The sequence below is a fragment of the Hyla sarda genome, chromosome 6 (assembly GCF_029499605.1).
Source record: "Hyla sarda isolate aHylSar1 chromosome 6, aHylSar1.hap1, whole genome shotgun sequence".
Lineage (NCBI taxonomy): Eukaryota > Metazoa > Chordata > Amphibia > Anura > Hylidae > Hyla > Hyla sarda.
The window spans coordinates 261,436,283-261,450,538 of record NC_079194.1 but is presented as its reverse complement, the minus strand read 5'-3'; the positions used below and the strand labels follow the sequence as shown (position 1 = coordinate 261,450,538).

General features: G+C 48.5%; 1 protein-coding gene across 2 annotated transcripts in view; it reads right to left on the bottom strand.

Moving 5' to 3' along the window:
• The window catches only part of LOC130276995 (malignant fibrous histiocytoma-amplified sequence 1 homolog), an 89,161-nt gene that overhangs the window by 35,453 nt on the left and 39,452 nt on the right, over positions 1-14,256 (bottom strand). The window contains exon 9 of one of the 2 annotated variants that reach the window (XM_056527125.1): positions 9,420-9,588. The exons of the other annotated variant lie outside the window; for it this stretch is intronic. Coding sequence (XP_056383100.1) covers positions 9,420-9,588 — 169 coding nt within the window. The remainder of the gene's footprint in view (positions 1-9,419; positions 9,589-14,256) is intronic. 2 annotated transcript variants of the gene reach the window in all.

The window sequence follows — 14,256 nt, the reverse complement described above, 5'->3', positions numbered from 1 at the left end:
GCTTTGGACACACTAAACGCTTTCACTGGCACAAGGCAACAAGATCCGGCAGGGGAGTGCAGGGGCAGTGATCAGATATAGTCTGGGAGCAGGTGGGAGCCAATTAAGCTAATTGGGCCAGGCACCAATCATTGGTGCACTGGCCCTTTAAGTCTCAGAGAGCTGGCGCGCGCGCGCCCTAGAGAGCGGAGCCGCGCGCGCCAGCACATGACAGCAGGGGACCGGGACGGGTAAGTGACCTGGGATGCGATTCGCGAGCGGGCGCGTCCCGCTGTGCGAATCGCATCCCCGACGGCCATGACAGTGCAGCGCTCCCGGTCAGCGGGACCGACCGGGGCGCTGCGGGGAGAGAGACGCCGTGAGCGCTCCGGGGAGGAGCAGGGACCCGGAGCGCTAGGCGTAACAGTACCCCCCCCCTTAGGTCTCCCCTTTTCTTTGTCCGGTAACTGCCTCCCCTGGGATGAGGACACCGGGAAAGAATGGAGGGTTTCCTCAACGGCAGGCAGCACAGCAGGAGTGGGAATGGGGAGGGAGGGCAGAGGGCGAAGCCTGGCACGGGGCAGTGTGACACCAGGACGGGGGCCATGAGGAGGCACTGAGGCTTGCCTGACGGGACTGGGAGGGGGGGAGAGGCACTTCCTATGGCAGGCAGAGTCCCAGTTCTTGATCTCCCCGGTGGTCCAATCAAGGGTGGGAGAATGAAGCCGGAGCCATGGCAGACCGAGGAGGACCTCAGAGGTACAGTTGGGAAGGACGAATAACTCAATCCTTTCGTGGTGGGGTCCAATACACATCAGGAGGGGTTCTGTGCGGTAACGCACGGTGCAATCCAATCTGACTCCGTTGACCGCGGAAATGTAGAGCGGCTTGACGAGACGGGTCACCGGGATGCTGAATTTATTCACAAACGACTCCAAAATAAAATTCCCAGAGGCACCAGAGTCCAAGCAGGCCACGGCTGAGAGGGAGGAGTTGGCTGAAGGAGAAATCCGCACGGGCACCGTGAGACGTGGAGAAGCAGACTTAGAACCAAGAGACGCCACACCCACGTGAGCTGGGTGCGTGCGTGCGTTTCCCAGACGTGGAGGACGGATAGGGCAATCCACCAAGAAATGCTCGGTACTGGCACAGTAAAGACAGAGATTTTCTTCCCTACGGCGATTCCTCTCTTCCTGGGTCAGGCGAGACCGATCCACTTGCATGGCCTCCTCGGCGGGAGGCCCAGGCGTAGATTGCAACGGATACTGTGGGAGAGGTGCCCAGAGATCTAAGTCTTTTTCCTGGCGGAGCTCTTGGTGTCGCTCAGAAAAACGCATGTCAATGCGGGTAGCCAAATGGATGAGTTCTTGCAGGTTGGCAGGAATCTCTCGTGCGGCCAGCACATCCTTGATGCGACTGGATAGGCCTTTTTTAAAGGTCGCGCAGAGAGCCTCGTTATTCCATGATAACTCGGAAGCAAGAGTACGAAATTGGATGGCGTACTCGCCCACTGAAGAATTACCCTGGACCAGGTTCAACAGGGCAGTCTCGGCAGAAGAAGCTCGGGCTGGCTCCTCGAAGACACTCCGGACTTCAGCGAAGAAGGACTGGACTGTGGCTGTGGCAGGATCATTGCGGTCCCAGAGCGGTGTGGCCCAAGACAAGGCCTTTCCTGAAAGAAGGCTTACTACGAACGCCACCTTAGACCGTTCTGTAGGAAACAAGTCCGACAACATCTCCATATGCAGGGAACACTGAGACAAAAATCCACGGCAGAGTTTAGAGTCCCCATCAAATTTGTCCGGCAGGGACAAGCGGAGGCTAGGAGCGGCCACTCGCTGCGGAGGAGGTGCAGGAGCTGGCGGAGGAGATGGTTGCTGCTGTAGCAGAGGCAGAAGTTGCTGTAACGTGGCGGTCAACTGCGACAGCTGCTGTCCTTGTTGGGCAATTTGCTGCGATTGCTGAGCGACCACCGTGGTAAGGTCAGCGAGACTTGGCAGCGGCACCTCAGCGGGATCCATGGCCGGATCTACTGTCACGATTCGGCTTCCAGGTAGTGGATCCTCTGTGTCAGCGAGGGATTGGCGTGGACCGTGCTAGTGGACCGGTTCTAAGAGGCTACTGGTGTTCATCAGAGCCCGCTGCAAAGCGGGATGGTCTTGCTGCGACAGTAGCAACCAGGTCGTATCCACTAGCAACGGCTCTACCTCGCTGACTGCTGAGAAGGCGTGGGACAGAAGGACTAGGCAGAGGCAAGGTCAGACGTAGCAGAAGGTCGGGGGCAGGCGGCAAGGTTCGTAGTCAAGATGGATAGCAAGGGTTCAGGTAACACAGGCTTTGGACACACTAAACGCTTTCACTGGCACAAGGCAACAAGATCCGGCAGGGGAGTGCAGGGGCAGTGATCAGATATAGTCTGGGAGCAGGTGGGAGCCAATTAAGCTAATTGGGCCAGGCACCAATCATTGGTGCACTGGCCCTTTAAGTCTCAGAGAGCTGGCGCGCGCGCGCCCTAAAGAGCCGCGTGCGCCAGCACATGACAGCAGGGGACCGGGACGGGTAAGTTACCTGGGATGCGATTCGCGAGCGGGCGTGTCCCGCTGTGCGAATCGCATCCCCGACGGCCATGACAGTGCAGCGCTCCCGGTCAGCGGGACCGACCGGGGCGCTGCGGGGAGAGAGACGCCGTGAGCGCTCCGGGGAGGAGCGGGGACCCGGAGCGCTAGGCGTAACAAACCTGTTTTTTCTACAACCTTAGCCCGCTGGGTTAAATGAACTATGGCTATGGCTGGCACACTCTACCAGAGGAGCAGTGTCTACTAAATTGTTTCAATCTGGCTCTTCTCTCTATGATATTCTCAAGGCTGGAAACTGGTCATCAGACTCCACTTTTAAAACTTTCTATTTTAAACCTGATTCTCATGTATCTATGGTACTTTTATAATGTTGTATAATTTTATATTTATATGTTATCTTTTATTCAAGTTTAGCTTTAAACTAGCATAATAGGAGCGTCTTCTATTTAAATAAAATTGGAGATTTTCCTATCCTTGGTGAAGGAAAATATAGATTTTATTAAAGACAAGACGCAAGTATTATCCCTCCCATTGAACCCATCCCTATAATACTCGTCTCTTTTTATTTTATTTTCAGCTACCTAAATGGATTACTTTCAAAGTAATTTCTACTACTCTACTGAAGTACTCCTTTTGTTAAAGGTTACATTCAAAATTGAGTTCTTCAAAGAAGTCTTCCCACGCTTCCAACCATCCGTATTCCTAGTTAAGAAAATTCTTCTAATTCCGGTTACTTTATTTGGACTGGATTTTCCTGCTGAGAACTATTAACTTTATTCAAAAGAAGAAGGAAGATTATTACCAACAACAGTTATTATAACCTATCCTTCATCCTAATTGGTTAATGCTGATTAGTAGCATGTTAGGCTACACCATACCTGTGTTTTCAAGTTTTTTCTTTGATATTTATGTTTATATCTTTTGCTGCTGAGTTTAAATAAAAGAAGATTTAAGCATAATACTTGCGTCTTGTCTTTAATAAAATCTATATTTTCCTTCACCAAGGATAGGAAAATCTCCAATTATAAGATCAGATTGTATTGCGATTGTATGTGTGTGGGGTATGAGTAATCGGATATTGTCCAACTGAGCAAAGATTTACCTAGTGAAGTGACGGTACGGTACGGTATGGGGTGTAAAGCTGGTTAGTCTCCCCGTGGTGCACCCAGGGTAACTCTAAATGAACCAGGAAATACTGGCGATCTGACAAATAAAGCTTCACCTGAGTACAGACCAACAGAACACCAACTATAATCTATAGACTGCGTGTGTGTGTGTGTGTGTGTGTGTGTGTATATGTGTGTGTGTGGGGGGGGGGTATATAGTGTTAGGCAGGAAAATGGATGTGCAATGTGAATGTGAGATATATTTCTATGCTGTCCATACGTACGTGTGAATGTGAGACATATTTCTATGCTGTCCATACGTACATGCCACAGACCTAGTGCTGTGATGTCACAACAAATACTTTTAGATTGGGATAATTAATATACTTGCATCTTCATCCTGCAGTGATTTTGCAAAGGGGTTATGATCAAACCATGTGACTCAACCTTGGATATGTGCGAAGGAACTTCTGTACCACAAGGTTGAGGACATGTGCCAGGCAGGGCACATGGGTGAGACTGACAGCATGGAGGGCAGCGAGTAGGTCGCTGCCATTGTCACAGACAACCATAGCTACCTCTAGCCTGCCGAGTGTTAGCCACTTCTGGACCTGAGCCTGTAGTGCGGCCAGAACATCATGTCCAGTGTGTCTCTGTTCCCCTAAGCTCACAAGCTGGAGCACAGCTTGGCAGCGCATGTGCCCCACACTTGTGTAGCTATGGGGACGCTTGCTGGGGGGCTCAGAAGCCATGGAGACAGTGGCTTGCGGGAGAGCAGCAGTTCTGGACACCCCAGAGCGACACCACAAACTCATGCCGCCTATCCCTCCCCGGCGCCTCGGAGAGAAACCCAATGGGCTGTAAAACTAAGATACCATCCCTGTCCATGTCTGCTGGTCCAAGCATCGATTGTCAGATGCACCCTGTTGCTGACAGCGTGATCCAGTGACAAGGATACATTCTGCACAATGTGATGGTGTAGGGCAGGGACGCCAGCCCTGGCGAAGAAATTGCGGCTGGGGACACACTATCTGGGTTGGGCCTGCTCCAACATCTGCCTGAATGGATTGCTGTCCACAAGATTGAAGGGCAGCAGATGTTGAGCGATAACCCTTGTCAGGAGCCCATTGAGTGAATGCACGCGTCGCGTGCATTCAAACGCATCGGCAACCGACGGCTGGTGCCGGACGGCAGTGGAGGACATAGAGGAGGTTGTAGTGGAGGCTGATGGCTGGCTGCTGGTACCAGTACCTCTACGAGAGGGAGCAGGGGAGTTGGGTGGATGCATGGATTGAAGGGGTTGGGGTGTCTGCAGTAGAGTGGCAGGAGCTGCTGTCCCCTGCACACTGCTGTTGTCGCTGCTACCACCACCCCACATCTGTTCCCACTCTCGCCAGTGGTTGACTCTCAGGTGCTGGGTAAGGGCAGTGGTACCCAGCCGAGCCAAAGACCTCCCTCTCCTCACAGCTTACAGATGCCTATAGCAGCAGCATCTGAGGCCAGGGTGAAGTAAGCCCAAACAGGTGACTTACGCACCGACCTCCTCTCAGATGGGGTGGTGCTGACTTGAACCTGTCCGGGCTCAGTGCACGCAGGTGGAGCTGGCTGCTGCTGCCTCCTCCTCCTGCCATTACCAGTGGAGCCCCTGAACCTGGTCTCCCTGGTGACCTGGCGCACCGTTTCCCTAGGGTGCCTACCTTCCTCATCACTGCCGCTGTGAACTGACAAGGCAGGTGGCACCCATTCTGGGTCACCCTCCTCTTCGTCCCCTGATATGTCAGACCCAAGGCCAAGCTGTGGTGGACTGAGGGGGAACAGCAGACATGGAGCCCCTGACCTGGTTCTGCTGTCCCCTCGCTGATGCCTGGGTGTGACTAGGTGCGGGGATTCATTGGCTAAAACCACCAGTTGGAAGGGATGTCAATGGGGTACTGACAGCTGTTACCCCCTCCTCCTCCGCCATCCCTTCCAAAAGGTCTTGAGCATCAGTACTGAAATCCAGTTCAGCCTAATGCATGACCTCCCCCAAGAGGTCCCTCTCACTGTCGCTGTCAAACAGGAGAAGGCTAGATTCTTGGGGGCTGGTCCTGCAGGCACCGGAGTGCTGCTGCTCGGAGCCAGGCAGAGGAATCCGTGGCTTGTGCCACGAGAGCCACTACTTCCTCAGCATCCCCTGAGGAAATGGGGAGGCTACCACCACGCTAATGAGGCAGACGCCCCTGACACCAACCCTCTAGGATCTGCCCCGTTCTGACAGTGGTCCACCCCTGCTGCCCGATCGGCCATGTGAACTACTCATAGTACCGGTGGGGAAAACTTTATTGGGATGGGGTATCTGGGGCAATAATCACCTAACAAAAGACACAGACACTGACGCAGACACTGACGAAGACACTAACACTTAAAACTTATGCTAATAAACTTTTTTTTTTTTTATACTAACCAAAGACAATTATGCAGACACTGACGCAGACACTACTAACTACGCCAATTAAACAGTAAAAAAAAATACCTAAAAACTAACGATAATAAACAACACTAGTAGAGAGGCATGTATAGACTGGCACTACTGAACCTTTGGTCTTGCATGTAAGTCTAAGAAGTATGCAGTCCGGACCTTAAGACAAGCAGCCTGGCTGTGCTCAGAGCGTAACAGAGTCCATACACAGGTAACGTGAGAGTGTAAGAAAAACTCGGCAACTAACCACTGCTGCACAAAGGATGTAGACTTTATTCCAAAGCTGGATTCACGGCACACATCGTGGCAAGGTTAGAGGTACCCGCGGAACTGCGTAGTTTCGTGCCTTGCTGGCACTTCTTCAAGCCACTTGATGAAGTGCCAGCAAGGCACGAAACTGCATTGTTCCACGGGTACCCCATGCGTCTACCCCTTCCCTCCCTTGCCATGATGTGTACAGTGAATCCAGCTTTGGAATAAAGCCTACTTCCTTTGTGCAGCAGTGGTGAGTTGCCGAGTTTTTCTTATACTCTCACGTTACCTAACGCAAATAAACTTTTTTTTTTTTATCTAACCAAAGACAATTATGCAGACACTGACACAGACACTATGAACTAAACCAACTAAACAGTAAAAAAATAACTAAAAACTAATGCTAATAAACTCTATACCATACACTGAAAGCTATCTGCTAAGCTATCCTACTCTAACACTGTCAATTCGCTGGATAATTTGCTTTGAAAAAAGCACTTGAAAGCACAAACAGTATTCAATCTCCTCTCACAACCACATGAAACTGCAAAAAAACGCTGCTGGGAGAAATCTTATATAGTTGAAGGGGTGGGCAACTTTCCTATTGGTTGCTAAGGATGTTACTAACCTCTGACATCTGTATTTGCATCATTCTCATTGGCCCACAAGCTAAAAGAAGGGAGGGATCAGTGTCCTCTGGAAGTGACGATATTCGTGAATATTCGCATATGCAAAATATTAGCGTGCCAGTCTCACTGTTACGCCGAGCGCTCCGGGTCCCCGCTCCTCCCCGGAGCGCTCGCAACATCCTCGCTACGGCAGCGCCCCGGTCAGATCCACTGACCGGGTGCGCTGCGATACCGCCTCCAGCCGGGATGCGATTCGCAATGCGGGTGGCGCCCGTTCGCGATGCGCACCCCGGCTTCCGTACCTGACTCGCTCTCCCTCGGTCCTGTCCCGGCGCGCGCGGCCCCGCTCCCTAGGGCGCGCGCACGCCGGGTCTCTGCGATTTAAAGGGCCACTGCGCCACTGATTGGCGCAGTGGTTCCAATTAGTGTGTTCACCTGTGCACTCCCTATGTATACCTCACTTCCCCTGCACTCCCTCGCCGGATCTTGTTGCCCTTGTGCCTAGTGAAAGCGTTCCCTTGTGTGTTCCTAGCCTGTGTTCCAGACCTCCTGCCGTTGCCCCTGACTACGATCCTTGCTGCCTGCCCCGACCTTCTGCTACGTCCGACCTTGCTTTTGTCTACTCCCTTGTACCGCGCCTATCTTCAGCAGTCAGAGAGGTTGAGCCGTTGCTAGTGGATACGACCTGGTTACTACCGCCGCAGCAAGACCATCCCGCTTTGCGGCGGGCTCTGGTGAACACCAGTAGTAACTTAGAACCGGTCCAGCCGGCATCGTGACACTCACACAGTAAATAGTATTAGAGCCTTCTTTAGACCACAAGCTGGAAGCAGGGAGGGATTGATCACTGTAATGTGTACTGTGAAAAAAAACAACGAATATTCGTAATTGCCAAAATATAGCGATATATTCGCGAAGTTGCTATAAAAATTAGCATTACGAATATTTGCGCGCAACACTAGTGATGGGCAGACATGCCGGGTCCCCCAGAGTGAGAAACACTCTTCTCTGCTCTGCCAAGTAAATATGTATTATAATTCAACTTGAGAAAAACCAGACATCGACAACATGCACAATGATCTAATGCTTCTCAGAAATATTTATTAAGCTAACAGGTCGTTAGTGTACTTTATGACATGAAGTGCAAGCCCACTAGCCATGTCATGGCCACCTGTAAGTAGTGGGTCCATAGGATCCCTAGCATAAAATGGCGCAGCACTGAGTGGCGACCACCACCACCCCAACACCAGTGCCCACAGGGGGAACGACCCAACTGGCAGAGCAGCCCCAATGCCACTCAAACCAGTCCCTGGGCCGCACCACCCCACAGACACAATGCAGGGGCAGCAACGGAAGCCAAACAGCACCACACCAGGGGAACAGGGGTAAAAAGCTCACTCACCATGTGCTCCCAGTATTAGGAATAGGGCCCTAATGCAGCTTACTGTCAATTATATAGGCCTGGGCTGTGGGGGAGGGGCAGAGTGCAGACCAAGCCAAAAAAAAAAGAGGGGATAGAAAACACAATGTGAATTCAACTTGAGAAAAAGCAGACATGGTCGCATATCCACAACATGAACCTTGATCTAATGCTTCTCAGCAAAATGTATTAAACTAACAGGTCTTAGTTTCATTGTTAAAAATGATTATTTTATAAATGTTGCTGAGAAGCAGTAGATCAAGGTGCATATTGCGGATGTGCAACCATGTCTGTTTTTTCTCAAGTTGAATTCACATTGTGTTTTCTATCCCCACCTCTTATTATTTTTATTTTTTTGTTGCTTGGTCTGCACTCTGCCCCTCTCCCTCAGCCCAGGCCTATATAATTGGTAGGAAACTGCATTAGGGTGCTATTCCTCTTGGGAGCCTCCCAGTCTCATGCTGGGAGCACATCTGTTCCCCCTGGTGTGGTGCTGTTTGGCATCCGTTGCTGCCCCGGCGCTGTGTTTGTGGGGTGGCGCAGCCCAGGGACTGGTTTGAGTGGCATTGGGGCTGCTCTGCCAGTTGGTTTGTTCCCCCTGTGGGCACTGGTGTTGGGGCGGTGGTGGTCGCCACTCAGTGCTGCGCCATTTTATGCTAGGGATGCCAGGGACCCACTATTTACAGGTGGCCGTGATGTGGCTAGTGGGCTTGAACTTCATGATCATAATAAAGTACACTAACGACCTGTTAGTTTAATAAATGTTGCTGAAAAGCATTAGATGAAGGTTCATGTTGTGGATGTGCAACCAAGTCTGTTTTTTCTAAAGTTGAAATCTAAATATGTATTAGGTTTGTGGGATTTCCTTTGTATTAAGAATTCTATTACAAGGTATTTAAAATGGGTATTCTACACCAGACAACCCTTGAGGAATGGGTTAGAAAAAAGCAAAATAACTATACACTGTTCAGTTTCAAATGGTGGTTGAATCATACATACATATTGTAGATAAAGCCTGTCCTTTCCATGTCTGGCCACTCAAGCTCATCTGGACATCCTATTGTCCTACATGGTGATCGAATATAGTAAAAAAGTCCAGGCCACTCCTTGCAAAGTCTTTCGGCAATAGACAGAATGGTTAACATGAAGTCCCAAAGAGACTGGAAATCTAAATATTTACAAGGAATTTTTCAGATTACAATTCGTAAATGTCAGTTTAAAAAGTATTCACAATTATTTATAATGACTTAAAACATGAAAAGGCCACTCTTAAAGAATACCTGTCATCAAACCATATTTTCTAAACTAACTCAGATTATATTCCCTAACTGCTCCTAACACCCCTCCTGCCCTTAAAAAGCTCTGTATCATACCTTTCCCCTTGCTCACATTGTGTGAGCTCCCGGCTGGAGAAAGTGGGTGTTCCCAGCAGGCGCAACGTCACTGAAGCCAGCAAGAGCTGTGCCTCGCCATGTCGCACATGCACTTCCTGAGTTTGGTCTCTTGCCAGGCCGGGAGGAGACCAAACTAACTGTTTGACTTGCGCAGGTAACAGAACAGAGCCACCTAGTGGCAGTTTTTTCAGTCACATTAAAAACATATAAAGGTTGACAATTTTAACAGCAAGTAAATAGCAAAGTGTATTATAATGACATAAGGAACAATATACACTGCTCAAAAAAATAAAGGGAACACTTAAACAAAGCAATGTAACTCCAAGTCAATCACACTTCTGTGAAATCACACTGTCCCCTCAGGAAGCAACACTGATTGACAATCAGTTTCCTATGCTGTTGTGCAAATGGAACAGACAACAGGTGGAAATGCAAGACACCCCAATAAAGGAGTGGTTCTGCAGGTTGTGACCACAGACCACTTCTCAGTTCATATGCTTGCCGGCTGACGTTTTAGTCACTCTTGAATGCTGGCGATGCTTTCACTCTAGTGGTAGCATGAGACGGAGTCTACAACAGACACAAGTGGCTCAGGTAGTGCAGCTCATCCAGGATGGCACATCAATGCGAGCTGTAGCAAAAAGGTTTGCTGTGTCTGTCAGCTTAGTGTCCAGACCATGAAGGCGCTAGCAGGACACAGGCCAGTATATCAGGAGACATGGAGGAGGCCATAGGAGGGCAACAACCCAGCAGCAGGAACGCTACCTCCACCTTTGTGCAAGGAGGAGCAGGAGAAGCACTGCCAAAGCTCTGCAAAATAAACTCCAGCAGGCCACAAATATGCATGTGTCCACTCAAATGGTCAGAAACAGACTCCATGCAGGTGGTATGAAGGCCCGACATCTAAAGTGGGGGTTGTGCTTACAGCCTAACACCATGCAGGAAGTTTGGCATTTGCCAGAGAACACCAAGATTGGCAAATTCACCACTGGCACCCTGTGCTCTTCACAGCTGAAAGCAGGTTCACACTGAGCACATGTGACACAGTCTTTAGACGCCGTGGAGAACGTTCTGCTGCCTGTAACATCCTCCAGCATGACTGGTTTGGCGATGGGTCAGTAATGGTGTGGGGTGGCATTTCTTTGGGGGGCCGCACAGTCCTCCATGTGCTTGCCAGAGGTAGCCTGACTTCCATTAGGTACCAAGATGAGATCCTCAGACCCCTTGTGAGACCATATGCTGGTGCAGTTGGCTTTGGGTTCCTCCTAATGCAAGACAATGCTAGACCTCATGTGGCTGGAGTGTGTCAGCAGTTCCTGCAAGAGGAAGGCATTGATGCTATGGACTGGCCCGCCTGTTCCCCAGACTTGAATCCGATTGAGAACATCTGGAACATCAAGTCTCGCTCCATCCACCAACACAGACTGTCCAGGAGTTGGTGGATGCTTTAATCCAGGTCTGGGAGGACATCACTCAGGAGACCATCCACCACCTCATCAGGAGCATGTCCAGGTGTTGTAGGGAGGTCATACGGGCACGTGGAGGTCACACACACTACTGAGCCTCAGTTTGACTTGTTTTAATGACATTACAGCAAAGTTGGATCCGTTTGTAGTATGGTTTTCCACTTTGATTTTCAGTGTGACTCCATATCCAGACCGCCATGGATTGATAAATTTGATTTCCATTGATAATTTTTGTGTGATCTTGTTGTCAGCGCATTCAACTACGTAAAGACGAAAGTATTTCATACGATTAGTTCATTCATTCAGATCTAGGATGTGTTATATTAGTTTCCCTTTATTTTTTTGAACAGTGTATTAAAAGTTTAGTTTAGTGACAGGTACTCTTTAACTTCTGTATGGAGGAACTGAAGACAGCTGTACTTGTAATCAAAGTAAGGTTGTGTTCACATTAGCATCATGGCTTCCATCACAATGGAAACCATGAGGGAAGTCATGAAGGTATCAGTGCCCAATGGACCCCAATCTTGTTGTTTTGAGGGGAAGCACAGCACAGCATGTTGTGCTTTTTCTTCCTGTCACATCTGATGGATCTATTGATGGAGGCTCTGAACGAAGCCTCTGATAGTATTGGGAATAAGGAATTAGCAAACCAGTTCAGTCTTTAATTTCTTCCTGTATAAAACCGGTTAAAAGGGTTGTGTGTTTAAAGGGGTACTCCACTGAAAAACATTTTTTTTAAATCAACTGGTGCCAGAAAGATAAACAGATTTGTAAATTACTTCTATTCAAAAATCTTAATCCTTCCAGTACTTATCAGCTGATGTATACTACAGAGGAAGTTCTTTTCTTTTTGAATTTCTTTTCAGTCATGACAACAGTTCTCTCTGCTGACACCTCTGTCCATTTTAGGAACTGTCCAGAGTAGAAGAAAATCCCCATAGCAAACCCTTTCCTGCTCTGGACAGTTCCTGACATGGACAGAGGTGTCAGCAGAGAGAACTGTGGTCAGGCAGAATGGAAATTTAAAAAAGAAAATACAGCAGCCAATAAATACAGGAAGTATTAAGATTTTTAAATAGAAGTAATTTACAATTCTGTTTAACTTTCTGGCACCAGTTGATTTAAAAAAAAAAATAAATGTTTTCCAGTGGAGTACCCCTTTAAAGGTCCTCCAGTACTGAGCTGTAATCAAAAGGGAATAGGGCAACAATGGTCCAATTTCCGTGCAGTATTAACACAGGAGAAATTAAATGAAATCTGTCACCTAGAAAATCAATAGCAGACTGCTGAAATGGTAACTACATTATGTGTGCATTGTGACTAAGTACACTTGTCCGTGCCTGCAATTAAATTTTAAAAAAATGCTGGAAGTTTTAAAGAGGTGTGAAGTGCCCCACGCTGTAATGGCTCTCTATGGTCTCCTACACCACCCTCTGCATCCTCCTCCTCTTATACTGACAGACAGGACACTCCAAACACTCAAACCATTAAATGGGAAAGACAGTGAATGTGCATTCATAGTGGGGCAGTAAAGCTACTGTAAAAGCAGGCAAGCTCACTGCAGTAGTCACGCTATACCCATAGCTGCATGTAACGCTTGCAGATTTTCTAGGCAGATTCCCTTTAAAGGGGTAATCAAGCAAAAGGGGGGCTTTGCCTATTGCACATGATATAACAACGTTTGTATGACGCTATATATGTGACGCTTGGGCCCAGAGTGTCATACTCCGAGGCGGGACAAAATAAAAATCTAAAAATAATTAACATAATTGGTTTTGTAATGTGCAGAATGTCCTGAACTTTAAAATATTACATTATTTATCCTGCACGGACAATACTGTACCTAAAAAGAAAAGAACCCAAACGTGATGATAGAAACTAAAAAACTACCCATCATGGCAGATAAAATAAGCCCTCTCATATCTCCGTAAATGGAAAAAAAGTAAATAAAAATAGGGGGGGGGGGGGGTCATTATGAATTCTAAGCTTTTGTTTCAATACTTCTTAAGTAGTATGATATAACAAATACTACATAAATTTGTTATTGCTGTAATATTACTGGCTTGCAGAATGGAGCTAAACACAGGTCAACCCCCCAAAAATTAGATTGCATTATCATTGAATTGCTTAGGGTACCTTGATCTTATACCATTTATCCAGTTTCTTAATTTTCCCTCTCTGTTCCTAAGATATGTGGGTTCATTGTTTGTCTGACAATTCAGAGAATCTGTCAGATTTAGTGGGGGGGGGGTAATTTTAATAATGGGAGTAAATATCAAGTGATGGGCGAGATCATACAGTCTATACAGAACATTCACAACCCCTGGTTGTATAATTCCTGGCTGAAAAGATGATTGGATCACTCACCACAGAATCCTACTGTACGGTGTCTATTTCAGGACATAGTCAGTCGTCAGCTGTAACTCTGTCCCACGTCAGGCGAAACAGCATCCCGCCTCCTCTCCCGGACAAATCTTTATCAGGCGTCAGCCACAACTCCCTCCTCCGTCATCGGAAACTCCCTCATCCGAAACTCCGTCATCCCTCAGACGAAAAACTTTCCGCCGTGTAGTAGAGGTGAATCAGTGTAGGCTCTCTGCTCTACGAGTTCTGCTGTACATGCTATTCAGTGTCAGCTCTGCTATACAGACTCTGTAACACATGTAGTGCTTGTAGTACACGTGCAAGTTTCACATTTTCGACTCTGCTTTACATGCTGTGCAGCGTCGGCTCTGCTATGCGGCAGGAAGTTTCATCTAAGGGAGAATCGTCTGAGGGATGAGGAAGTTTTGGACGAGCGGGTTTCGGATGAGGGAGCTGTGGCTAAAGGATGATGGCGATTGGTGTGAGGGAGGAGGCGGGATGCTGTTTTGCCTTATGGGGGACAGAATTGCGGCTGACGACTGATGGCGATTGATCCGAGGAAGGAGGCGGGATGCTGTTTCGCCTGACGCAGAACGGAGTTACGGCTGACGA